At 54.9% G+C, this 27463-nt stretch overlaps 1 protein-coding gene across 2 annotated transcripts; it reads left to right on the plus strand.

Annotated features, from left to right (window-relative positions):
- The first annotated feature begins 9156 nt into the window (after window positions 1-9156).
- On the plus strand, window positions 9157-27095 carry SHF (Src homology 2 domain containing F). 2 transcript variants are annotated; one of them, XM_027889856.1, is made up of 7 exons: window positions 9157-9642; window positions 16429-16558; window positions 17621-17830; window positions 19340-19477; window positions 22336-22507; window positions 22783-22902; window positions 25903-27095. In XM_027889856.1, exons 1-7 carry the CDS (start codon window positions 9157-9159, stop codon window positions 26087-26089), a joined length of 1443 nt encoding a protein of 480 aa, XP_027745657.1. In that variant the 3' UTR covers window positions 26090-27095. The 2 variants fall into 2 exon arrangements, with proteins under 2 accessions (XP_027745657.1, XP_027745665.1); XM_027889864.1 differs by lacking the exon at window positions 19340-19477 and having other exon boundaries at window positions 9215-9642.
- The last annotated feature ends 368 nt before the right edge of the window (window positions 27096-27463 follow it).

The raw sequence follows: 27463 nt of genomic DNA on the forward strand, positions 1-27463 counted from the left end.
TTCAAGGCACTGGGATGGCCTGAATGATTCATCCCCTGGGAGGAGCTGGTCACGGAAAACTAGGCTCCTGTGTGTGCCATGACCTCATTACTTGTCATATGCATGCACCTCTTGTGGGGGGTGGGGGTGTGTGCAGGGAGAGGCAGGGGTCCTCTACAACTATGCTGGGCAGGGGGATGTCCCTGCAACACATCCATCCTTGGGTATCTGCTGCAGCTGGCAAATCCTGAAGCTAAAACAGCCTTCCTAAGGCTTGGGGTAAACCAGAAGAAGGTCCTGTGCACCTTGATTACTCCATGAAGTAATTGCTCCTGCCATCCTGAGCTCATCTTGCTCATATCCGGCCCAAAAGAGCTCGGAGTGGTGGAGGAAGACAGAATAGTCTTTTGTGTCCTCCCTTTGTTTGTGTCTGTCATCCTGCCCTCAGCAGTTTGCTGGTGTGCTCTGGTGGGCACTGGTGTGCATGTGGGTCTCTTTGCATGGAAGATGCTTGTGAAGGCAGAAGGTCCTTGTGCCCTCCTCCATGCTGTCACAATGCCATGAGCCGGGCTGCGTCCAGGGTGAAGGGACACGCCCAGCTCCATGCTGGCCTGGACATCTGCTGTGTTGGGTCAGAACAGGTGTGAACCACGGAAGATGGTGGGACAGTGTGGAGATGTGGAGCTCCCCCTGGCAAGACATGCTGCCCATGGCTAGTGGGGACACAGAACCCACAGCAATGCACTGGGGGATTCCTCGGTGGCAGGGAGGAGGCAGCCAGGCTCCTGCTTTGGCAGCTTGGCAGATGTTTCTGGAAGCAGGGAGATGACAGAATCACAATGATCTCAATTGCTGGAACAGGCATGACTGAGATAACGCTGCAGCGATACAGGGAAGTCAGCCAAACACAGAATGGAGAAGGAAGGTGCGGGTGGACACAGAGATAAGTGTCCTGGGGGGCCTGGCAAGTGCAGAGGAGAAGGAGGGATGAAGCTGTTGCCACTCACAGCTTCCTGGCCATAAACTACCCTCCCCAAAAGAACTGGGCTATGACCACTCCTAAGGAAATTGTGCCAGGTTGTCAGGACCTCAACAGCCCTTTGCTATGTGGTTTTGTCTGGGTGGTTCAAACTTGCCAAGATGTGTTCAGACAGCATGGAGGAAAAGGGATGAGCTTGTGGGAACATTGACGGACCCATCTGTCTGCTGGGTGACCTGATCCTTTCAGGCTCTGCTGAGCACCCAGGCAGAATGGCTGCTCCAGGCAGGCTCCTCTGCTCTTCCCACCCTGCTCTGTCCCTCAGTGCCTTTTCTCTGAGCCCTCTGATACCTGTGGGTTGAATTCAGTGGGATTTTAAAGGTGCCTGCAATGTCAGAACACTCATGCAGCCAGGCAGAGAGTGCTGCTGTGCCCAGATGTGTCCACCTCATGGCATAAACATAAATCTTGTGGCTGGCACAGGGACAAGCAATTCATTACTGCACGGCTGTCTTGGCTGCTCTGCCCCTCCAGCTGTTCCCTCATTGGGGCAGCCCCTAGCCTCCTTTCCTGGTCTCAAGGAGGCAGATGGGAGGAAGAAGGATCCCCACCACCTTCTCTTTTTATCCCGGATCCCCAAAGCAGCCCCAGGAGCAGTGCTGATGCTGGGGAGGCAGGATGGATGTCTCTCTGCTGAGTCAGAGCTGGATGCTGAAGCAAGAGCAGGGAAATGTCCTGGGGATGGGATAATTTTGGAGGTGAAGGTTTAGGCGAGATTTGGGAGTGAAGGACAGCACACCTGAACTGGGAGGCAATTGCAAACAACCTGAGCTCGTGCTGTCCCCACCATCCACCTCGCCATCTTCTCCTAGGGCCACAAAGATGGTCTGAGGACTGGAGCACAGGGGCACCTGCTATGAGGGAAGATTGAGAGAGCTGGGGTTGTTCAGCCTGAGAAGAGAAGGCTCCAGGGAGACCTTAAAGCCCCTTCCTGTGCCTAAAGGATTAGATGGGATATTGGGAAGAAATTGTTGGCCGTGAGGGTGGTGAAGCCCTGGCAAAGGTTGCCCAGAGAAGCTGTGGCTGCCCCACCCCTGAAAGTGTTCAAGGCCAGGTTGGATGGGGCTTGGAGCAACCTGGTCTAGTGGAGGGTGTCCCTGCCCATGACAGGGGGTGGAACAAGATGAGCTTTGAGGTTTCTTTGATTCCAAACCATTCTGTGATTCTAGATCATGAGATGTGCACCGAGGACTGAAGGAGAAGGGCTCAAGCATTTCTTGAGGTGAGTGTTCAGCTGTGATGCTCTCCAGGGGCTTTATGAGCCCACAGTAGCACATGAGATGGTCCTGTTTCTTCTAAAGCCTGAACTTCAGAGGACATCTTCCAGTAAGAAGACTGGAAGGGAAAGTAAACAGGCTACAACAGACTGATTTTCTGCTAGGTTATGTTTTGGGATCCCTTTGCCTGGCTCCAAGACTCAGAAATCAAGGAAAATAGTCACAAAAATGTATGTCCTGTCTGACCCCCAGGGAACACAGAACCTGGAGCAACTTCTTGAGCCCTTTCCTTGTGTGTCCAGCATCCAGCTGAAGATGGGATGTGACAAAAGTGTCGCAGGGGAGAACCAGCCACCCTGCAGCCCTAGATAAATGCTTCCATGTGTTCGTGTGTGCCCTGCCTGATTCCAGCTGCCAGCCCCAGCTCTTGCTCTGCCTTTGTCTGTGCACAGCAGGAGCCTCCTCCTGCCAGAGGGATTTATGGCCTTCACACAGCCACCTCTTAACCCAGCTTTGTGCTGCTGCGTGGGCAGAAAACAGGCAGACACGTGCTGCCAGGTGGCCTGCCAGCCCTCACCTCTGCACCTCTTAAGCTCCTCTCTCAATTCAGCTTCATTTTCTGCCTCTCAGCCCTTTCAGAGACACTGGTCTGGTGGCAAAAGCAATTGATCCTCTCTCCGTAGAAGGAATGGCTGCTGTTTTGCTCTTGTTCACCGAGCCCATCTTCTTGATGGCTGATGACAACCCTATTAAGAGATATAAGGGGATGCCAGGGTGGTTCACACCCCACAGGCAATGTAAAGTCAGCAAGTCTGTCTGGAGAAGGACTCAGCTGTGTGAGCATGGCCATTGCAGCTGAATTAATCAAACTTACCATTAACACTTTCCCAGGGCACTCAGGTCCCCTGCCAGCCCCACAGCAGAGGCCCCTACCAGCAGGTCGCTCTGATTGAGCTGCAAATGCTCCAGCTCCTTAGTTTTCTCATCCTCAGATCGATGAGTGCAGGCGGCTCCAATCAATTCCACTTTTCCACTTGCTATCGAGTTCAGATCTGTGCTCTCCCAGCTGGTCCTGCTTCCTTTGTTCGTTCAGAGGAGGAATTCAGGCATTTTATCCCACTTGGACACTGTTGTGCCCTTGCAGGGTCAAACCCCTTGGTAGGAGCAAATAAAACCCCACAGAGGTCCAGCAATAAAGGGATTAAATTTGTGCTACGGTTGGAGCCCTGAGAGCATCTGCCTGGATGGGCAGAGCATGGAAGGGGGTGGCTGGATGAAGCCATGTGATTTGCATGATATAATAGAGCTGTTGCCACAGCATCTGTCATTAGGTTTTCCTGCCATGATCCTGGTTTTGCTGGGGAAATACTGAAGGCAGCTGCAGAGAGATGCTGTGTCTTGGTTCCCCTGTCTCCATGGGCACTAACTAGGGACAATTCAGCTCTCCAGGGCTTGAGCCCATGCAAAATGATTTTGCAGAAAAAAAAGTAACATTGAAGAGTTTACATGGTGCTTGTTTGAGAATTTCCCTCAAACCTGGAATTCGTCAGTGAAAGAAGCATTTTTTACCTCTGGGTGTCAGTCCTGAAGTAACTTTTCGCTCATCTCTGACACCCATCTCTCTTGCTGACCTGTCTCTGGGATGCTGCACCTGGATTTGTGGAAATGAAGCTCCCCACAGCTCTCCACACCTCGGTGAAGTGTTAATGAAATAACGGACCGCATCAGAGCAGTTGTGATGTGCAGAGGGCCGTCAGCACCGAGAGCAGAGTCAGGGACTGGGCTTGGCATGGCTGAGGCTATGACTAATGGGTCTGGCTCTGAGCTGGCACATGTCTTTCAGCGAGTTGTCACCTCTTCTTTTGGTCAATTAGCATGGCCTTCATTATACTGTCAACTGCATAATGATTTTTTTTTGACAGAAAGGTTGAGGAGCTGCAAAAAGTGTCTGCAGGAATTTGCTCCATTTGGTAAAAGCACATGCTTTGGGCATATCCTGCCCAGGTTTTGATGGCCTCCTGGTGCAAATGTGTTGCAACAGTTCCCCAGGACACAATCCCTGCCTCTAAATACTCACAAGGCTCCTTGTGCAAGTCCTTGTATTTAGTATGTGTTCGTATTTATGGATTTTTTTCTGTGGATTTGTCTGGTCTTGTCCCTAAGCCACGTAGCATCTGCAGTGGGCCCCAGCAGGGAGGGCTGCTGTTCGTTATCTCCTCCTTGTGTTATCCCCGATATTCCTATCTCTCCCCAACTTCCCCAGCCATGCAGATCTTTGTCCTGTGACCCCAACTGTCTCTTTTCCATGCCAAAGATCTCCTGCCCTTCACGTGCTCCATGTGCAGAGGCCCTGGATCATCCTGTCATCTTTCTCTGTACATTTTCCAGGTTCACTGTATCCTAGGGAAGGGGGAACAACGATCACACACAGGCTGGGACTGACCAGGGAACAGTGGCAACTCTGATGTCATCTCTCCTTTTTCCTCACCCTTCCTATCAGCTTGATGGAGTTTTGCAGTTTTGACCTCTGATGAGTGCTGAGGGGACAGTTTTACAGACTGTCAGATCTCCCAGTCCCAGAGCCCGACATGTTAGACATGAGCCTGGGCTTGGTTTCCCCATGTGTGTCAGTTTCCTGACCCTGGCTTTTGTCTCGTTTTATTGCCAGGTTGCTCAGCCTCTCAAAGTCCTCCTGCAATTCTTAGCATTCGTCCACAATATCCAGATTAATTCAGTATTATTGCAGATTTTGCCACTGTCCTCATCTCATCAAAGGATCTGCATGTGGAAATGTAGATACCTCTCTCTGCTGGATCACCTCAGGGGCCTGCTAGCTTTTACCAAGAAAGCTGCTAGCTTTTGAGAAAAGAAATTTGCTGCAAGAGAGCCGTGTCAACTCTTCTCCACTATGTCATATTTATCCATCTGTCCCCTAACGATGCCAGTTTCCTCCTTCGTGTGCCAATTTTTGTTCATTTGCAGAAAACAGATGTGTCATTTATCAGTCTGGAACTCCCTGGTTGCCAGGAGGCATTTCTGGTATCACAGTTCTCACCTTCCAGTCTTTGTGTCTCCTGCTGTACCCAGACCTTGAGGGAAGTTGGGATCTCACCCGGCAGATATAACATCCTCCTGGTCCCTGCTGTGCTGCACAACGGGGGGTATGTGGGGTGCTCCTGGGAAGGGAAGGAGCTGCAGTCACTAACAGACATTTAAAAGCTCCTGGGAATGGCTTTTATTTGAAACTGTGGAAGAAATATGTGGAGACTGAAGGAGCTGCAGTCTTTCCTGGCAAGCCAGAGGAGATGCTGGCATCAGGGGAAGCAGCCAACCCAGTGCCTGACTCAAGTGATACGTGTGCAAGTGTCAGATTCAGCAGTTACCTGGGGGTGAGTAATCCAGGAGCGTGCAGGAGCAGAGACCTTCTCCTCTGAGTCACCGGAAGCTGCTGCCTGGGGGATGCTGTGCTGTGCCCACACCACCCGGGGTTAAACTAGAGGGGAAGGTTTGCCAGGAGGATGTGGCATGAGCCCTTCTAAACCCATGGAAGGTCCTATCTCCTGTTCTTGGCCCAGCTGACAAACAGGGCTCCTGTCCCCAGCTGCGGGTGAGCACCAGAAGCACCCAGCATTCAGCCAAAGCGGCTCCCTGGGCCCAGCGGGAAAGACAAGGGCTGAGGACACACATAGCTCTCTGCTGGGCTGGCAGGAGCCTGGAAGACATTGCCTGGCTTTTTCTTCCTGATGCATGCTCCAACTTGCCTGGATTTACCCAGGCAAGCAGCTACTGCTGCCTTCAGTGAGATGAAGAGCCATGCTGTGAGAACCAACCCAGAGATTTCAGGGAAGAGCTCCTGGTCCTTTCAGAGGTGGAGCAGAGGGTGGGAGCAGAGCTCCCAGTGCAGAGGGCCACCCCTGTGTCCTTGCAGACCACTGCAGAAGGCCTTCTGCCTCCCCTAGTCCCGGGGTCCATCAGAGTGAGCCACAAATCACTTCTTTGCAGCCAGGGGTTGTTCTCTTCCCACCTGAGGACTGTGTGTGAGCAGCTCCATCACTGCCCTTCCCTCCTTTCTGGGTGCTCCGTGGGCTGTGGGTATTGCCAGGGCTGCACATTCCACCTGGGCAGGCTTCCTGCTACAACTTTGTGCGAGAGAAGCTGAAATGTGGAGTCTGGCACGTGAGTGGTGCAATGTGTGCTCCCTGATCCTCTCCTGTCTGCCAGTCCTGCCCCTGTGCCCTGCCAGTCCCTACACCCGCGATGCTGTGACAGCCATCTGTCACAGTGAGCCATGGTGACTCACAGACAGAGAGGCATGGTGGCCACCCTTGTGGTATCAAGGGCAGTCTCTTCAGTGCAGGCATCAGACCTGGGTCCCAGTGTGCGTAGATATGGAGTGTGTAAACAGTTGGGATTGGAGCAGCATCAGCTGCAGCACGAGCTGCAGATGGAGCCTGGCTTTGGTGGTGTGTATGCAGAAATCTGTCACTGCTCCTTCAAACCTGAACCACTGTGAGTGGAGGGATGTCACCAGGGTCTCGTTGTGACTGCAGAAAAAATATGAGCAGCTCGTGCCTGTGCCAAGCCATGCAGGGCATAAAGAGCTCATTTGGTCTCCTTCTGGAGACCCCTTAAAGCTTCCCAAACACAAAGGAGTCTCCCAAGGGGGCTCCCACATCAGATGAGTTCCCATCACCTGATACCCTGCTGCCTGGGTAATTTTGCCCAGGGGAAATAAGTATCCAAGGGAAGTTCAAATCTGAGGGCTCATCTGAGTCCAGGAATCTTGATGCCTCTTCTAGCTCTGCTGAAGCCTGGTGTGAGAAGATGATGCTCCATGGGGCACAGATCAGAGAACGTTGGGTCAGGTGCCAGTTTGGAAGAGAAACAGGCCCAGCAAATGGTGAGGAGGTGCTGGGGTCCTTAGTCAGGTCAGACCACAGGCCCTCGTTGAATCTCAGCATGGCCTTGGCAAGGTGCCTCTCCAAGGAGGGAGGGATGTGAAGGATGTGCCAGGACTGGATGGGAAGGAAGAACCTCTGCAATTCCTCTGGTATGGTAGTATTTAAAAAAAAACAAACACCACTACAAGCTCGATCCCTCCTCAGTTCTCTCTCTGAAGACACTGAGTGTGTGTTTTCCAGGCCTGAGGATTTAACAAGAGCCATCTCTGACAGATGTTGCTGAACATCCTCTTTGGTTACTGACAGAAGATGGAAGTGCTCTCAATCTCTGTGCCATCAGCCCTGCATCCTGCTTCCTTCCAAATGCTGGACAGGCAGATTTATTGAGAATCTCTGTCTTTTCTGCATTTTAATAACAATCTCATCATCTGCATCTGCCAGATTGAGGTCTGCTGCTAGACCTCAAACAATGCTTGGTGATCACTCTGTTTCTGGCAGATGGTTTTTTCCCCTCCTGATGCCTTTTGTGTCTTGTATTCCCCATGCTTTGAAACATCCAGTGTGTGCTATGGCTCTCTTCTCCCTAGGGAGGAAGCTCCCTTGGTGTCCATTTGGACCCAGGGAATTTGGCTGGGTTTCTTGGGCAGGAGTGTGCTCAATAACTCAGCAAACCTGGGACCTGGTGGGTTCCCTGGGGATGTGTTGGGCATGTACCATGCTAGGCTGGCACAAGAGGCTCGGTTCTATGGCAGCCCCATCCCCGCTCTCTTCCTGCACAGGGCTGGAAGGAAGGAGGTCAGCAAGAGAAGCTTCTGTCCTCAGCCATCCTCTCCTCCCAGTTGCAAGCACCCTGACAGCCAGATCCCAACCTCTGCCCCCAAAGAGGGGCTGGAGCATGGCTCACAGTGTGAAGGCATGCAGGAACACACCGTGGCATCTATCCCTGCCCACTGGATGCCTCTGCAAGGCTTTACCTCTGCAGAGGTACTGCTCTTGGAATATCCTACCTCTGGCCCCCTTCTCTCTTCATGTCCTTCAAGAGATTCAGCCTGTGAGCAGGGCTGGGAGCAGGTTTTAGTGAAGGGTGTGCATTTAGGAAGGGATGAAAGGATTCGGGAGTGTAGGTCAGAGGACAGGGCTGCACAGAGTGGCTGCTTGGGCTTAGGAGGGTACACAGTTGGTCCTGGGTGGTAGGTGAGCAAGGGGGTGGTGGCTGGTGACGGCTGTGCAGAGGGAACAGTCAGAATGTGTGTCACCGTGCTGTTTGCCGCTGTGACCACATGGGTCTCTGCTGCTCCAACGCACTGCTCCAAGAGCCTCGTTTCTGCTGCATCCCAGGGGATGTCCTCCAGCCCACGTGCTGGGGATCAGCTCTGCATGCTCGCCCCGACGTCCCCGCACATCCAGCCTGGGTTCAGCCTTCTGCCGAAGCACTTCCCTGCCTTGTCCCTGCTCACTCCTTCCCGCAGTGCCAGCCTGGTGGCTGTTTCAGTGACTCTGCGGAGCGATTTGTTCCAAGGGTCCTGTAAGGGGCCCACCACCACCTCCCAGGCAGCGGGTTTGCACCGCGAAGTTGGACTCGATGACCTTCGTGGTCCCTTCCAGCTCAGGACACTGTGTGATTCCAGGAGGGACCCTCTGTCGCCTGTACCTCGCCGGCTGCCTCCCCGGTGTCTCTTCTCCCGGGTGTCTAGGGGGCAGCGCCGGGGCCGGATCGCGCCCGAGGCCGCACTGAGAATCCGAGAGTGCGGGGGGCGGCCCGGAGCGGCGGGAAGGGCCGAGCCTGGCCGGCCCGGGCGCGGCGGAAGGCGGAGGGGAGCGGGGCGGGCCCCGGGGAAGGCGGGCTGGGGAGGCCGGGCCGCGCTCAGGGCCGCGCCGGTCCGTGCCGGGGGAAGCGGGCGCGGGGCCGCGGCGCGGGCGGGGCGGGGGAGGCCCCGCACCCGGCGCTCCAGCAGGTGGCACTGGCCGCCTCCCCCGCGGCCCCCCCGGCCCCGCCGCTGCGCTCAGTCCGCCGGCGCCGATGCTGCTGAGCGGAGCGGCCGGATCGGAGCGCGGCGGCGGCGGCGGCGGCGGCGGCGGCGGCGGGGCGGGGGCCGGTGGGGCACCGCAGTGCGTGGGCACCATGGCCCGCTGGCTCCGCGAGCACCTGGGCTTCCGCAGCACCCGGCCCGCGCCCCCCGCGCCGCCCAAGCCCGACTACCGCGCCGGGCCGCCGCCGCAGCCGCCCCCGCCGTCCGGGGGCGCGGCCGAGCCGCTGGCCGCCGCCCAGCCCGACATCGTGGCGGCCTACCGGCTGCAGAAGGAACGCGACTTCGAGGACCCCTACAGCGGTCCGCCGCCCTCCACCGCCGCCCCCGACGGACCCCGCTACGTCTCGCCCAAGCACCGGCTCATCAAGGTGGAGGCGGTGGAGAAGGTGCCCTCCAGTCCCCCGCCGCCGCTGGTGCCCGCCGCCCCCAGCTCACCCCCGGCCGGCCCCGAGCCGCCCGACGAGCCGTCTCAGGAGGTAAGTGACCGGGCATGGGCGCCCCGCCGCCCTCCCCGTGGTTTGCTGGCACAGGGGATGCTCTGGGTGACCCCGCCGTGAGGAGCAGGAGCAGGACCCCCAGGGCAGGTGGAGCGCCCCACTCATGAAGATGCCCACGGTGGTCCCGCCAGACCGCTCGCATCCACAGTAAGGAGCAGGTTAGGATCCTCGAGCACCGAGCGGGGTGCGGTGTCACGGCCAGGCTCCGCGGGGCTCCCGTGCCGCGTTCCCCCGTGCCCTGGCAGTACCGACATGCCAGGCATACGTCAGCGGGGACGGGGGCGGCCCCGGATCCTCCTGCGGCTGCCGCGGGAGGCAGGTACGAGCCCCAGCAGCGCGCTCTCCGAGGGGCGAGAGCGCGGAGTTGCCGGCCACCTTCGCCCTCCTTTCGTGCCGTTTCTTTGCAGCCAAGTGCTTGGTGCTCTACGGAGGTGAAGATCTTCCAGCCTGGGAAGGCCCCGAGCGGCACAGGACTGTCTGCAGTGCCCTCCCATGCTGGGGCCGGTGACCCAGGACCTCCCAGCGCTCCGTGCCCGGTGGTGCGGGTCTCCCTGTGCCCCCTGCCCGGGCTCCCAGTGCCAACGGCGGCCGCTGGGCCCCCTGAGCTGCCGAGCTGCTTTGTCAGGGAGCGTCAGCGCCTCTTTGTCTGCCGCCTCTCCGCCGGCTGCTCCGGGGCGAGAGCAGAGCCTGACGCTCCCGGTGCTGGCAAGGAGGCCAGGAACATTCCCGATGAGAGGCAGGAGACTAGGAGAAGATTCCCGTGGGGAGACAGGCTGTGAGTGGCACAAGGACCTGGTAGGGAATAAACCCAGCCGGGGCTGCGGCCGTTGGTGCCGAGCCTTTTGGCGGAGAGGCTGGTGCAGGGACTGCGCAAATAAAAGCAGGAGGGGTAATTAGTGCCCGCTAGCGCTGCCGCCTGCAAGACGGGGCTTGTCAGGCGAACTCGACGGGATTGCGGATCTGGCTGGCTGGCTGGCTGGCTGGCTGGCTGGCTGGCTGGTGGAGGGAATGGTGGATACACTCAGTGATCCCATCCGTGGTCCTGGTGAAATGAGCACCGTGCAAAATCTGCTCGGGAGTGTTTTAAGCAGATAGAAAAACTTGTTGCTGGTGGATCCTTGAAAGTTGATCGTACTGACTAATTGCTTTTGGGAGGTTTCCAGAGGGGCCCAGCAGAGCCCTCCTTTTGAGCTTTGTAAACTGGTTGCTGTGGGCAGCAGAAGGGGTGGGGGGAGCTCTGACAGCAGGGACCCGAAATGCCACTGTGGTGCTGTGGTTTGCTGAGTTGGAATGGCTTTTCCTCTGGAACAGGCATTGAGGGATCAGAGGGAGTGGGAGCGGGTGATTGTCATAGGAAGGACTCAGGCTGTGATGTGCAAAGGGGTGAGCAGGAGCTGCAGGAAGCAGGGACTGCTGACAGGTACAGCCAGGCTGTTCAGGCATCCAAAGGCTGGGCAGAATCTGGAAAGTTTAGAGAAAACTCGTATGCTGGGATACATTTGGGGAAACCCTGCTAACAGTGCTAGGCTGAAGAAGATCCTTGATCTTGTCCAAGATAGATGGTGATTAGATTACTGCTGGTCTCCTGCGTGCCTCTCTCGGGAAGAGGTTTCCTGGCACATGATGGACACAGGCAGAGCTCCAGAGGCTGAGTGAAGCTGTAGTGCTGACAGTGCCTGCAGCTGTCTGTTAAGATAGTTTCTCTGGAGGAGCCAGGGAGCATCCACCACATGGAGCATCTCTATTGGGCCAGAATGCCCTTTGCAGCTCCCATCTGCTGGCCTTGGTGCTGGGCTGAGCGGAGAGAGGGTTCCTCAGCTGCTCCAACGTCATGGTGGCTCTTCCTGGAGGTGGTACAGGAGGATGGAGGTGCCTGCTGGAAGGTTACTGCTGCTAGTGACCCTTGTTCTTGGTGATGTCAAGGTGTTCTGGAGCAGGGAAAGGATGCTGGAGCTGGGCTGGAGCCTCTGCTGAGGTGATGGTTGTACAGGGGGATCAGTGCTCCCACACCTATAAGGAAGAGGCAGTGGGCACTGCTCCCTGCCTACTGGGACTCTAGACCCACAGGTGTGAGCCTTGGATTGTGGTGAACTGGAGATGACAGAGAAGTATAATTCTGGGTACAGGCTAGGCTGCCGGAGCAGAGAGGGTTTTTGTTAATGATTGATGATGAAAATCACTCTAATAAAATATGCAGCCCTTTTGAGAGGGGATGATGAGGATGGACAGAAGTGGAAGGTTCCTCGTTTTGTGATTTGGCTGAGGCTGTGTGGTTTGGAGTACAGGCACTAGGTTGAGGCTGGGGGCTGACCACATTCCATGGGAGTCCTGTGCTCGCTGTAGCTGGCATGACCCTGAGAATGGAAGACGGGGTAGGAACATCTTGGCAGTGGCATCCTTTCTGTCTGGGCTGCATGATGCTTTGCTGCTGTAGCATGAGCCGGCACATCTTTCCACCTTGTGTGGGATCTGCAGCATCTTGTGGGGACACCTAAGAGTGAGCTCTGCAATGGCTCCTGCTGTGTTCCAAACCCTGCTGGGGAGCAGCACAGGTCCTTTTCCAGGTCTGCCAGGCGTTTCCCCACAGAGTGGACAGTAGACTGGCCCTGTGTGGTTCACCTGAGCCAGATGGATGCCCTGAAGGTGTCTTCTCTGCCCTGTTTGGATTAGGTGCAAGGAGCACTGGGATGCAGTGGGGAGAGATGCAATGAGGGACCTTCTTGCATGTGGACACCTGAACCTAGGGCACAGCATGCTTGAGGATGGTGTTGAGGATCTGCCTGGGGACATCTTTGTCCTGTGTCTGCCAGGACCAGTAGCTGCCATTCTGGCTGTGAACGCAGGGTCAGTGCCGCAGGGTGTGGGAACGGCTGACCAGGAAGCTCCTGGGCGTGTGTCTTTCCTGTGAGAGCCTCCTTGAACTGAGTCATCTTATGCGATGCTGTGCTGTCCACCCCCTGCTCACTCCTCCCATGCCACGAGTGCAGCCGTGGGCTCCCTGCCTGGCCCAGCCGTGCCCTGTGGGTTGCAGACCAGACCCTTCTTGAAGCTGGTGCTGTGTTTACTTTTGGGTTTGGCTTCGGTCCCTACCGAAAGCCAAGCTGCCAGATGGGTATAACTGGGGGAATTTTGCACCTGACAGAATGAACTGAATTTGGTTAAAGCCAGCAATCTCCTGAGGGAACCCCAAATGTACTTTATCTCCAGGGCAAGAAACTTGTTTTTAAAGTGAAGGATCTCCCAAGGTATTCTCTGGGAAACTCTTTATAGAGTGGAGCATCTTATGGCAGAATGTTTCTAGGCAAGATGGGGTGAAGAGCCCCAGCTCTGCCCGGGGATCCTGGTGTTTGAACTGTGAACGCTCTTGGAGAGCTTTGGTCTGTTTCCTTTTACTGTAGCCGTTTGACTGCGAGAGCCCAGTGATGATCTGGTTCTTCACCTTAATTTGAATTTGATTTTTTTTTTTCTTACAGTTGGCATAAATAATAGAGTGAGACCAGCCTCAGAGCTGCAACAGGGATCTGGGTGTGCATTGCCATGGCAGATAGCACTCTGGGCAGATAGCACTCTATGGCAGATAACACATGGTTTGAAAAACACTCCTATGCTCAAGCAGGACATGTGTCCAGGTGCCAGCAGTTCCCAGCTGCTCCCTGAAGGACTGGTCTGCACCAAGAGCTGCCCTGGGGTGGTGGCTTTGCATGTTGGTCTTTTGCTTTGCACCCAAATTATTTCCAATCTTGCAAAGCTTGTGCTGTGTATTAGCAGGCGATGCCTCTGTACCTAGGCGCTAGGATCAGCAGGTGGTGAGCAGCATCCTCTGTGACATGGGACACGAGCAAAGCATGGAAGTGCCTTTGATCGAAGTGGAGGAGCCTGGGGCACCCCTGCGAGCTGCTCTGCCAGCGGCTGTGGCCCTCTCCTGTGTTGGGGAGCAGCTGTGTGTCCTGTGGCTGCTGCTGAGAGCCATGCATGCTTAGGATTAGGAAACGTCAGAGATGCAGTTTCCTGGGCAACCCTAATTCGGCACCATGTGCAAGGGCATTAGGATGCACCCAGTAATGGTGTGATCCCTGCTGTTTGCCCCATTCCTGGCACTGGCTGGAACCTCCAGCCCCTCCGCCTTGGGGCTCATGGTACCAGTTCTCATGTGCTTGCTTGTGCATACCGAGGTTGTGATGCTCCTGGAGACAGGAATTGCCTCCCCACCTTTTCTGTGGCTTTTTGCTAAAATATCTGACCATTTAAAAAACAAGTGGGTTTATGTTCTCAGCATGCTACAGATGGGAGACCTCACTCCTACAAAGTGGCATCCTTGAGACAGTGAGCCACTTGCTCTGGGTCCGAGGTAGGCCCAGCAAACCACATTCTCTACCAGCAGAGCCTGTTTAGTCTCTGCTGAGTGCCTTTGAATCCCTCTGTGAGCAAAATACAGGGGTCTTGACAGAGACGTGTTAGGATTCTCTACCATCCTTTGCTTTCTAGACCTGGAGGCATCTGAGTGGGGGCCACTCCGTGAGCTTAGCTGAAGCTCGTGTATTCCTACTATGAGAAGTCAGACCCAAATGCTGAAGGAATATGCTTGGAAATAAGGTTGGGCTTGATGATCTTGGAGGCCTTTTCCAACCTTAATGATTCTATGACAGAGAAATTACTGCAAGCAGGGGAACCTCTCAGGCTTGTCTTGCCTGAAGCTGCTCTGTGCTTTGGGGCAGAGCGAGGGTCCAGGACTGGCACCAGCAGCCAGCCGAGTCTAGCAAAATGCATCTAGGAAATGGGGTTCATGGCAGGTTTGAATGTGAGCAGTTTGGGCCTGGGGCTGGAGGAATGGACAGCTAACCCCTTTCTGAACCCAGAAGGGTCAACAAACTGCATTTCGCAGCCCCCAGCACACTTGAAGCCATGAGAGCTCTCTGCAAAGGGTGAGTGTCAGGCATGGTCCTGCCTGTTTGCCCACCTTGCCTGTTGAGCCATTTTAGGGGATTTGTATGTGTAGTGAGGCTGGGGCTCACTACATGAGCTCGCTTGGCATGAGCATCTATGTGAAGGTGATGTCATCGGCACTGGACTGTGCTCCACAGATGTGGCACAGAGAGAGCCTCTTTGCAGTTTTCAAGGTGTGGGAGAAGCCCATGGACCTCCCAGGTGTTTGGAGCAGCACTGCTGATCTGCCTTTGGGATCTCACAGGCAGCAGGTGGGAAGCAGATCCTGATGACCAAATAGCTGCAAAAGTTACGAGCAACTTGCATTTCCCTGTGGGGTTTTGCCCCGGTGGTGGCAAGCAAAGGGCTGCAGCCCCCTGGGATCAGCATTGCCCCTTGGTGTCCCTGGTGCTTGGTAGGGCCTGAGCGATGCCACGTCATCCCTCAGATGATGAAGGTGAGAGCAGATTGCCTGTCTCCTGCTGCAAAGCCAGGGGCTAGCTGCTCCTGCAGCCTTGTCCCAGCTCGCTGGCACCAGGCTGTGGCTCGGGTAGAGCTGGTATCCCTAGCAGCCATCTGTCCTGCTGCTGCCTTACCATGAGGTGAGAGCATCTGCTGGCCCCCTGTTCTGCTTGCCTGGAGTGGCTGTGACCCCTGTAGCTGGTGGGATGTGCTCTGGGGATGATCTGCTTGCTTGTGCCCCAGTATGGATGGACCAGACTTGGAGGGCTGATCCAGGTCCCCACTGCATTGGCTGCCCAGGGAGCTGGGATGTTTAGGGAGGAGGTGGTGAGCTGGGCACAGAGACTCATGTTCCTCCTACAGATCATAGGGATGCAAAGGCTCGAGGCTGCATGGAGGTGTTTACAGCTCCAGTTCCTGTTCCCTTTTCCTGCTGGGTTTTGCTGCTACAGGCTATTGTTGGGCGTTTTGCACAGGAAGGAGGGAGAAGTGTTTTGTTTTAAGCCGATTATTGGAGCTGCAGAGGAATGTGTGAGCAGCCTTGATCTCTCCAAGGCTGTCCAGGAACAGTGGCAGCATGGCAGTGAGGATGGAGCCTAGCACTGGGTGGTAATCCCACCAGCCGCCAGGCTGTGCTGGGGACATTTGGTTGTTACTGTGGGACATCTACATCTGTGCTGTGGTAACAAACTGGCCCCTAAGCTGGGGGTTTGCATCCTGGTGGACTAGGTGCTTGGGTGCACTTGGATGCTGTTGGAAATATTGCCTGGCCACGTCTTGGGAGCAGGCTTTGGGGCTGGAGGTGGGATGTACAGCTGGGGCCTCGGAAAGAGCAGAGAGGAAGCTATAAGCTATTCTTAGCCCTTTTGTCAGAAAACCTTCAAAAGCACCCACAGGAGCCCTGGAAAACAACCAGTGAGTTCCCAGTTGTGCCAGTACCAGCTGACACACTCGTTCTGGGATCTGCACCCCTTCTCCACCTTGTGAGAGGAAATATGGCTGTGTGCAGGTAGAGCATCTGTGTGCTATAGGGGGTACGGCCCCGCTAGCAGGCCAGTGCCTCACCAGGACCCAGCGGGGTGTCTGTGTGGGCACTGCGAGTGCTGAGCCCCATCATGAGGGAGGGGGCCAGGCCACCTTCTGCTCCGCTTGGCTCCATCCCAGCTTTCGGGACAAAGGCTGGAGAATTTCCACGGCTGAGTGCCGGTGCCTGGAAAGCTGTCAGCTGCCAACACCTGCTCTGGGGGGCTGCCATGATGCGGGTTTGGGCTCCCGGCAGCCGCTTTGACTGCTGCTAGCAGAGCTCATGGTGAGCTCCCTACACCCCCCAAAAAAGTCAGGGACTGTCCTAACCCCTCTCCCATCCTTCCCCTCTTGCAGGTGGCTGTCCTGGAGGACTACGCAGATCCCTTTGATGCGGCACAGGTGGCAGGTAGCCAGGCAGGGCTGGAGAAGGTGACCGAGAATGATGGATATATGGAGCCATATGAAGCCCAGAAGATGATGGCTGGTAAGGTGGAAGGCTCCATGCAAAGGCCACGCTTTGCACCTCTCTGGTCATGCAAACTCTCTCAGTTTAGTGGTCACTGTACTCTGTTCCTTGCAGCCTGTGACAGCACCAGGTCCGTCCTAGATACAGCAAGCCTGGGCAATCACTGGGATGGGGAACAGCCACTTCGTAGGCAGATTTTCCCAGTTTTATTCATGTGCACTGGGTTTGGCAGAGCCACAGCATTCAAAAGCTGCCTGGGCTGTACAGACACATCTCTCCCTGCGATGCTGCCCCCTGAGACCCCACTTGCCAGGCTGAGCCAGGAGAGACCTGATATTCTGTGCATCTGGCTTAAAACTAAGATGGATATGGGAGCTATTTAATTCTGTTAGGACTGGGCCAGAGCATGCTGTGTCTGCTGCAGCAGCAGGGTCCTCAGTGGGCATATTTAGGGCTGGGAAGCCAGTGAGGTGGGAGTGTGTGCTCCTGAAGGCAGCACTCAGTGTCATCATGCTGGCTTGTGCACTCCAGGCTTTGCTCAGGCACAGGCTCTGGCTCTTCTTTGCAGTTCTATGGTTTTCCTAGAGAAAGTGGTGTCTGGAAAGCTCATGTGGCTTTTTGGAGTAGACCGTTGTATTTCTTGGAAAAGTCAGCAAGCAGTGAAGAGGCTGCTTGTGCCTGTGGGAGAGACTTTGTTTTTCTTGAAGGAAGGGCATTTTATTAAACCACCCGCACTGGGTGTCTAGGGGAGAAACCCGGCCTAGCTGCTTGCAGGAAATCAGGCATGGGATGCTCTGTCCCCATGGATCCCGTTTTGTAGGGCTGCCCAGGAGTGAGAATGATGTTGTACCATGGAGATCTTAGTGCTGTGAATTGCTCAGGCCCTGGCTGCCCAGCAGTTCCCCTGCTTTTGGCAGGTGCTTGCTGAAGGTTTGGGGGGAGTCTCCTCTATCGCTGACACTTCCTATCCCATTTCACCTCTGGGTGACATTGCGTCCTGTCATTTAGCTGGGCTTTGGGGTCTGTGGCCAGGCTATGTTGGGCAGAAAGCAAATGGTCTTTTCCCTCTTCTGCTGCCAGAGATCCGCCAGAAAGGCTTACGGGAGGCTCCTGCCCAGCCGCTGCACCTCTATGACACTCCCTACGAGCCTGTGCTAGACATGGACAGTGAGCGCCCGACCTGCCCCCGGCCCAGGGAGTCCCGGCTGCCTGAGGATGACGAGAGGCCTCCAGAGGAGTATGACCAGCCCTGGGAGTGGAAGAAGGAGCGGATCTCCAAAGCCTTCGCAGGTGAGTGATGGGAGCAGCCATAAAGCAACCAACTTTCTGTGAAGCTGGATTCTTGGGGTTCTTTCATCGTCTGGGGATCAGTAGTGTTGGTATCTGCATTTCTGTGGCTCAGGGAGTGCTCGTGCTCTTGTAGAAGCTGTTTCTCTGAGCAGGGAGCCAGGCTGGACAGAGTGATGGATAGGACTGCCTTGGCTCCCTTTGCCTCTTCCCTGCTCTGATTGATCACAGCCTTTGGTGCAAATTAACCCCCCCAACCCTGGATTGCAGGGGAGAGGCTCGGCCCTGGGCTCAAGCAGATCCCTCCTTCCTGGGGCAGGAGGATCCCCAAGGAGCTTTCGACCAGACTTTGTCCAGCCTCCCTGACCTATTTATCCATGCTGAGGGATCGATTGTGTTTGTGTTTGGTAATGAGGAAATCCATGCTGTGCATTAGTGCTGGCTCCTCCACTAGTGCTGGCTAATTGCCACGCTCTTATCTAGGATGCATTTTAATTGCAGCACTGTGTGTGTCTCTGCTGCAGCTGGCACACAGGGCACTCGCACTGGCAATGCTGTGTGGAGATGCTGGCAGAGAGATGTGGAGGTTTGGTCTCAGGGAGTGGTTCACCTTTTGGGTTTGAGCACTGTGAGCTGGAGATGTGCTGGGTTCGATGGTGTAGTGTCTACTTGTTCCTGGGGTTGCTTTGCCAAGGATTCGGCTTGTTGGGCTCCATCATGGAACATGGTGCGCTGCTGGGCTGGGTTTGTGCTGAGGTGTCTGTGCCCCACATCTGGGCACATGAGCCACCTTGCTTGATGTCCCTGGGTGGAAGTGATGTGTTCTCAGGTCTGGCTCACATGTGGATGCACATGAGCACTGTCCAGGATGCTTCAGGCCTTGCTCCAAGTCCTGAGGGAGTCAGATTGCCATGCCCTAGACCATGCTGGGACCTGCTGCCTGTTTTTTCCTGAAGCCAGAGCAGGTCCTGATGGATCTTGGAGGATGTTTTTCCCCTCCTGTGATGCCAAAATCTCTCTGCTGACCCATTCCCCTTTTGGGGGACCCATGGGACCCCTGCTGATGGACAGCTGGTACTGGAACAAGGCTGCAACCCATTGGTACCTGGCAGGGAAATGTGGATCATGCGGGTGGCTGGGAAGCCCCCAGGGCAAGATGAATGCATGGGCAGGACAGACGGTAATGGGATGCTTGGCCAGGGTCCCCCAGAGGGGCACGTACATTTAACAGGGTGGTCACAGCCTCTCCCACACCCTAGAGACAGCTGGAAAAGCTGACGGAGGAGCAGAGTCCCTCCATCAGGCATGTGCCCTGCCTCAGGCTTGTCCCTGCTTGGTGCTGTGAAGGGTATGAGATGGCCAAGCTGACATGGGGCTCCTGGGAATTTAGATTTTTCCCCCACAACTGCTCTTCTTCTCCATGGGCCCTCTCGTGTTGCTGATGGTTTTTTCTAAGCCCTTTCTTTCTCTCTTTCTCTTTCCCACAACCTCCCCCTCCTGCCCCCAATCTAGTTGAAATCAAGGTCATTAAAGACCTGCCGTGGCCCCCACCGGTGGGACAGCTGGACAGTGGTGAAAGCCCCCCCGACGGTGAAGCCGGTGCCCCTGTCCCTCCACAGCACAGCCAGCACAGCTATGAAGACACCAATGGTGGGTCTTGCGTGACAGGGGGGTGTCTGGGGAGACTGCGCTGGCACTTACTGTGACCCTGCCTTGCTGCCACGCCTCAGAGCTTGCCCAGGGCACTGTGAGATGCCCACCCTCCTCCTCTGCTCTTCCCCAGCCCTTCCTGGCCCCTTCAGTTGTCCTGTGCTGGACACTGGATGTTTGTCCTTGCCTGTCCTGCACCTTCTCCAGCTCCACTGTGCCTCTTTGCTCACAGCAGGGAATTATTTGGTGGCAGAGTTAATACTATCTCTTTTGTTTTCCCCTCTTTGCCTCCAAATTCCCAGTGTTTGATGGCCACCTTTATGGTCGTCTTGACAACTATTCTGAGCATTTAGCTGATGTTTTCTTGCAACTCATAATGCCCAGGTCCCTTAGAGGTGTGCTAGCAGCTAATTCAGGTCCCAGTGCGCTGAAGTTGGGGCTGGTTTTTTCCCTCTTCATCATTTAGCACTGCTCTGTTTCCTCTGCTGTTTTATTACCTTGCTGCTCAGTGGCAGGAGGTCCCTCTGGATTTTCCGCTCTCACTTTTGCTATCCTGAGCAGCCAAATCTCCCAGCTACACTTTGTCATCTCAGGTTTGCCTTGTGAAGCCTTTTTTGTGTGTACTGAGCACAGAGCCCCTGAGTAAATCCCCCTTGGACACTGCTGGCAGCCTCGCTTATGAAAGCCAAATATTGCTGCTTCTCTTTTAACCCTTTATTAATATTTTAAAGACCTTGCTCTTATGCTGTGGTGGATTAGGATTTTGCCAAGAGCATTAGGTGGGGGCAGTGTGCTGAAAGGCACGACTGGGTTGTTACTGGGAGGAGCTGGGACACGAGGCGTGCCGTTCTCTGCAGCAGCGTGCTGTGCCTGCCCATGCGTCACTAACGCTGTCCTGGTGGGCACTGCAATGTGCCAGGTGCCGATGGCTGATTTCCTTATCTGCAGTTGCCCAGATCTCTGCAGAGCTCTGTAGAATAAAACCAGTATGGCCTTTGCTGCCTCCCAGGTGGGTTTGAGCATGAGGCTGCAGGTGACAGCTGATTTTGCTGCTGATAGTAGGAACACTCCAGAGCAAAGTGGCCGCTGTGCCAGGGCTGTGTAGGGTATTTCCCTAATCCGTAGGGATGCTGCAGGCTGAGATCATTCCTGAACAAGAAAGGTCTTGGCAGGTGGGAACTTCCTGATTCTCTTCCTGCGGTTAAGGCAGGTGTCAAGAAAAATTAATCTCTTTGCTATGCAGCCTCTTCTCTTCCTCCGTCATTTATTATCCCCACAGTTGCTCTGACGTGCATTTTGCTCCTGATGAACACATCAGTTTGTCATTTTTCCTGGGTTTAGCAACACAGAGTCTCTTTTTTTTTTCCCCCTGACTTGCCTTGCTTTGTTGTGTTAAGTTTATCTTGCCAGAGTTCTGTCTCATTTTCTACTTCCCCTGTCTGGGGGTGACTTGAATGTCTTGAAGGATGTCTTCTTCCTCCTAAGGCCTTGTTTTTAATATCCTGTTTAATCATGCACATGCCTCTGCCTCCCTCTGACAGGTGCAATGCATTTCTTCTGAGCCTGTAACACAATGACTTTGTGCCGCCAGCAAACACTTGGGCTGTTTGATTGTCTGACTTTTTAGCGATTGCCCCAATTTTTTAAGGTGATGAGTTGAAATTGAAGCCAAGGTGTGATGTATGAGGGTGAATGTGGCCTGTGAAAAGCCAGAGCACTGCAGAGGCAGTGCTTGTCAAGCCTTAATGCTGGGCACCACCTCCTCCCAGAGCTGCTGCTCAGGGGGGGTTTAAGCCGTGCTAAGCTTCAGAGGATTTTGGCTGAGTTTGCTTTTGGCTGCCTTCCCCTCCTCTCAGTGCTGGGGAGGTGGAGTCCTGCTCACCTGCATAGGGCCCAGACAAGGTGTCCCTCAAACATCCACCTTAGAAGATGCTAGAGAGGAAAACATCCCTCTCAGGGTATTTTTTACCTCTTCCTCCAGCAGCCAGGAAGCATGGGGAGGAGGGAAGTTATCCAGTCTGGGACATCCCAGTTGTCCTGGGAGCTGCAGCTCCTGGGCTTGGCCACTTGCAGGGTGACTGTGCTGCTACAGCATCAACCCCCCGCAGCCCCACACCGAGGCAGCTCTGCCCAATCAATAAGTAATTTGTGCGAGGGGGCTGGCGGTGCAGGGGAGCAATAATGAACTCTTGTGAGGAGGGAGAAACAATATCGATAATGCTGAAAGCATCCTGTGTGGAAATAACAGGCAACAGGAGGCTTGTCCCCAGGGCATGGTCAGTCCCTTATACTCGCTGGCACTGGTACACAGGGTCTGTGGCTGGGCTGGTGCCAGGCAGGTGGCTGCATCAGAGAGGTCCCTGCAGTCAAAATATCCCCTTCCCACCTCAGGAAATTGTTTTCTCACCACAGCTTTTCTTGTGCCAGCAGAAATGTGTCCATCAGTTCCAAACCGACTGCTCCCTTTAGCTCCATCTATCCCCTCCTCTTTTTTTTTAAATTTTTCTCCCGAAAACTGGGGAGCCTCTTCTTGCTGCATCTCACTTAGTTCTGTGCCACAGGTGCTGAATCTATGGTTGCATTAGCAAAACCTCCTGAGCTTTTGAAACCTCTCTGGAAATATTTTCCATGGGCTCATACCCTGGCCCCAGGCTTGGTGTGGTGGGCACCCAGCCTGGGCACTGCAGTGAGCAGCAGCCCAAGAGCTGCCCTTCCCTTGCTTAGAAAAAGGGGATGGGGGCACTGTGAGGGAATCCAGTGTGATATAACCTGTCTCTGGCTCTTCCCACAGGGGGAAAGCTGGGACCCGGCCTGTCCGCCTGTCCCTGCCCCAGCTGTGACAGGGGTCTGTCTTGCAGGTCCCTCCGAGGGGCTGGGCTACAGCTGCACGTCGTCCTGCAGGGAGGAGAAGGCCAGGGCTGCCCTCAGACACGGCCCCAGCAGCCTCAAGAGCACGAAGACGCTGATGGCTGAGCCAGGCCCCTATGCTGGGGAGAGGATTGACCCTGCCCTGCCCTTGGAGAGTCAGTGGTGAGTCCTGCCTGCCCCAGGTGGCTGCCTGACCCCTCCACCTGCCTCATGGATACCTGTGGATCCATGAGGAGCCCTGGGGGAGACCTGCTTCTTCCTTTCTTCCCTGGCACCACATTTCTGCCTGTTTGTCCCTTTCCCTTGTCCCCCAACCCCAGTGGTGCCACCTCCATCCCACTCTGTCCCTGGGGTGCTGGCATTGCTGCTTTCCCAGGGCACCCTTCCTGGGGTGTCTGCTCTGTGCCTGGCACAGCTGATCCCTCTCCCCGCTCCAGCTGGTACCATGGGGCCATCAGCCGGACAGATGCGGAGACTCTGCTGAGGCTGTGCAAGGAGGCCAGTTACCTGGTGCGCAACAGCGAGACCAGCAAGAACGACTTCTCCCTCTCCTTGAAGTGAGTGAGCAGGGGCTGAGGGGTCATGGACCCACAGCAGGGGTGACCCGGTGGTGTGGGTGGGTGCCTCAAGTAAACTTGTGCCCATGATGATTGAGTAATCTCAACCACAGGTGGTCAGAAATGGGTGGAACATGAAGTCCACACCTTTCTGTGGTGTGGCACAGGCTTCTGTTTTGGTGTCTGGCAAAAGCATCTCTCGGGAAGGCATGGAGATCTGGAGGCCCACTGCTTTTCCTTGGCAGTGCTAGTAGTCCTTCAGATGAATCAAACGATCTGCCTCAGTGCTCACTTAAATGTGTCTGATTACCACTTCCAGCTTTGCCTTCTTTTTCCCCTTTTTTGGTAGCTTAGTTTCATGGGAAAAGAAAGTTCGTGCGATCCCATTGTTGATGTATATGTGGGTACCCATCCCTGCCTCCCCAGCCCATGGATTCTTTGAAGCCATTGCTCAGCCACATTGTAGAGAGGGGGGCTTTTCCCTGCTCTGGTTTGCCAACAGGGACACCTCATCCCCACAGCATGGCTTGGTTTCTGCTTGGGGTTTTTTTGGAGTTCTTCACATCCTCCCCAATTTTTCCAGATTCCCCGAATGCCAAAATTGCATGAAGCATTGCTGCAGCTCCTCATCCATCTCTTTCCTAGCTCCTGGGGCAGCACAAACCCACAAAATCAAAGCTGTTACTGTCTGAAGATGATGATGGATGAGCAAATACCTTCTTGCCCTTCTGCTGGCCAGCCATCTCTGTTCTGCCAGATGGGAAACAAGTATTTATGGAGCACTTCAGCCATCTCTGCCCAACAACAGGCCTTGTATTCCTGTGCTTTTCTCAATATACTTCGAGTTTCCCCAGAGGTCTCTCTTACCTTCATTGTTCCCCAGGGCTTTCAGCCTCCCTGTTTATTTCCCAGTGGCACAACTGTGAATTACATTGCTCTGTCTCTCTCCATATTTTTTTTGTTTCACTCTTTTTGCCACCTTTCACACCAAAACAGGGCGGAAGTTCTGCTGAAAGTATTCTTTCTTCCTTCTGCACTCGGAGCTTTCAGATCAGCCAACAAACCTTTCCAGGAAAGCTCCCTCCTTTCCTTTTTTTATGTCAGAATTTTCATCGATGTTTTAATTTTCTCAACGTTTTTTCCTTGCTCTGGCTTGTGAGCCATTTTGGAGCAACAGCTTCTTCTGGTTGGTGAGCTGTATTTGAGGCTGCGAGAGGTCTCACCATCCCTTTGTGAGTGGCATTAGCCAGCATGTGTATTGGAGACCCTGGGAGGTGGCATTCCATCACCAAAAGTGGCTTTCCATCACAGGCCAACCTCTCCACAGGCCAGTCGCCCATTTATTGGTGGTTTTCTGCTTACTTCTTGCCACCCATCCTTAGTCTTGTGGCAAAATCCTCCTCTCAGGTGGTATATGTGGCTAGGATGTGGCTGTGCATCTGTGTGCCATCTCCCCCGAGTTATCCAGGAGTTATTTGGGCATTGCCTGTCCTTGCCCACAGCCTCAGGAGCACGATTTTTACTTCACTGCCTGTTTCTGTAGAGTCCGTTCAAAGAATATCCCCTGGGATGCTTTTTATGTAGCTGTAAGCTGGCTGTCTGCAGCTCTATTTTTTTTTTAACTTTTCTTTTTTCTCCTTGCGTAAGGAGGCACAGCTGAGGAAATGGTCTGAAAAGAGCTCCTGATGCTAACCTGAAGCTCTTTTGTGCTGATTGAAAGAAAAATATGCACAAGAGAGAGCAGCAGGAGCAGGTCAGGCAGCCGGAAGGACTTAACCCTGCTGTAACAGTCCTGGCTGATCCAGGCTAGGCAGCCCCACACTGCCTGTCATGGACAGGGTTATGTCATTGCCTTAGATGCTTGGAGGATGATTCCCTCCTGGCCTATGCTTCCATGAGAGTGGCTGAGTCCACACTGCAAAGGTGGGGTCCTTTCTCATGTCTCCAAGGTGCCAAGCAGGAGCAGCACTTGCCCCTTGCCCTGTCTGCTGGGGTTTGCAGTGTATTCCCTCAGGCTTCTCTGCAGGGATGTGCTTTCCACATCCCTGAGCTTATGACAAATACCTGTGGAGCAATTTGGGCAAAACACAACTGGCATCACCTCTGCATGGTCCCGTGTGGCAGCACTCCAGATGCAGCCAAGCTATCGCTTTTCCTTGGCCCCTGATGGGATGCTGTGGCTGTCCACTCTGCCATCCCCTGGGACAGCTGGCTCCTTGCTTCTGTCTCTAAATAGATTGCAAACCCATCCTGCTAATGCAGCCAGGCTGTCCATTACACCCGTCTCCAGCCAGGGGGATGGGGCCAGGCTGTACAGCGCTGGAAGCCTGATGCAGGCTCGGCATTGCTGATGAGGCCCTGTCTGCTTTTAAGTCATCAATATTTTGCTGTAATATGCATTCCAGACGCTGCAGACAGGCTGTGGCTCTCCTCAGAGACGCAAATTAATAGCAACAGGGCCATTAGCCCATCACTTGGAATCATGGCAGGATCTGCCTGCACAGCCTGGTGTGGCTCAGTGCCTGTGCTGTGCCGGGAAATGGCCTTGCTACGCTGAGCGGGTTTTATGGAGCCTGCAGCAGTGGTGTGGGGAGGGGGAGAAGGAGAAAATCCTTTGGCTGCTGGCTGAAGGAGAAAATCCTGGTTTGCCACAGTGAGGCTGGAGATCTGTGAGCTGAAGGGGTTCTGTGTGAGCCAGAGTGGTTGTAAAAGGAGTTTTTCCACATGTGAAGGGTGAAAGCTGCTACCCCTATGTCAACCTGCAGTGAGAGCCGCTGTTGGTCCTGCCCAGGTGATGCCCTCACTTACCTACCCACACACACCTCCTCAGCCTTGGCACCCCTACATGGACCCCACACACCCAACTGTGTGGGGACAGGAGCCAGCAGTGTCCCCCTCAGCTGCAGGGGCAGGCTGCCTGTCTCAGGTAAGGGGGTCAGGAGCTGAGGGGAGGCTTGGGCCAGCTGTACCCCCTAACCCTGCCTTGATCTGCCCTTGCAGGAGCAGCCAGGGTTTCATGCACATGAAACTGTCCCGGACCCAGGAGAACAAGTACGTGCTGGGTCAGCACAGCCCGCCCTTCGACAGCGTGCCGGAGATCATCCATCACTACGCCAGCCGCAAGCTGCCCATCAAGGGGGCCGAGCACATGTCCTTGCTTTACCCGGTGGCAATCCGTACCCTATAGTACTCACCCCCTACGAGCCAGGCTCAAGGCTGGGTGTACCCAAAACCAGCCCATCTGCAGGGCCGAGCGCTGCCATGCCAAGGACGGGCTCCAGACCATTGGCCCACGAGCAGCTCACTGGGCACGGCCAGCACCGTTGGGGGATTGCTGCAGCCGGACCTCTTGTCCTGCTCTCTCAGAGGGCTCCCGTGTGCTGGTTTTCCCACTGGCATGGCACTGGAGGGACCTCCTTTGGAAGGAGCTTAGTGGGGCTCGCCAGCTGCCTGCTGCCATCACCTGCCTCCAGGCAGAGCTCAAAACACAAGGACTGGAGCTGGGGCCTGGAAAAACCCGGGGAAGAGGGCAGTGGGTGCGAATACGGGGATAGATATCTGGTAGCAGGCCTGAGGTGCCTCTGGGAGGGTGGCTGGCACTGCCTGTGAGAGACAAAATGGCTGTGCCTGTGGGCAGGGAGGCTGGCGGGGGTGAGCAGGGCCTGCCTGGGGCTGTCGAGCCGTGGTGGGGGCTGGGTAGGCTGGCCCTCACCTGCACAGGTGCTTGGTACTCAATGCCATCCTTTGCCAAATGTAAATAGTGACTGGCCTGGGCTGCACACGCAGCACCACTGCCTAATAAAGCAGCGCATGGTCACCTCCTGCTCCACGGGAACTGTGCCCACGTCCCACCTGGAGTGGAGCAACTGTGTGGCAAAAGGGCAGGGAGGGACGTTTTGTTACAAAAAAGCTCTAAGTGAAGTGATTTTTCCTGTGCTTTTGCATGCACTTGAGACCCCCTGTGCCTAAGCCATCAGCTGACTCCTCGGAGACACAGGGGACAAGGGTGGTCACACCCTTGTGATGTCTTTGAGACCCTTTGTGGGCAGTGATGAGCTGATTTTGCATATGCCTATTACTCCCTACAGAAGTGGGTGCTCTTCAGGATCTTTTGGCTCCTTGTTTTTTTTCACCTATTGTAAGTCTGAGGCAAAATCCCTGAATTTCACAGATTTTCTGATCTCTTCCTCTGAGTATTTACTGACTCCGGTCCTGTTCTTTGTCTTCCTGACACCTTGTCTTTGAGCCAGCTTACTCTTTTTTTTGGCTGAAGCTCTATCTGGTGTTCTTTACTGTTTCATGCATACCTTGCCTTTTAAACTTGTTCCTGGTATTGCTCCTGGACCCACAAATATACATTTCCTCCATCCTTGTGTCAGCCTAAGCTCTATCCCACTGCTACTCCCCAGCAGCACGTTCCCTTTCCTCTCTGCTCCCTCAATGGGGATGGCAGCAGCAAATTCACTGCTGGACCAACAAAACCTTTTCTGCAAGCAGAGCAAAGGGCTTGGGCATCAGTGGGATGAGTTAGCAGTGGCTTGATGAAGGCTTGTGAAAAAGA

Source organism: Empidonax traillii, unplaced genomic scaffold (assembly GCF_003031625.1).
Source record: "Empidonax traillii isolate 1590-97213 ecotype Southwest subspecies unplaced genomic scaffold, ASM303162v1 scaffold12:size2584012, whole genome shotgun sequence".
Lineage (NCBI taxonomy): Eukaryota > Metazoa > Chordata > Aves > Passeriformes > Tyrannidae > Empidonax > Empidonax traillii.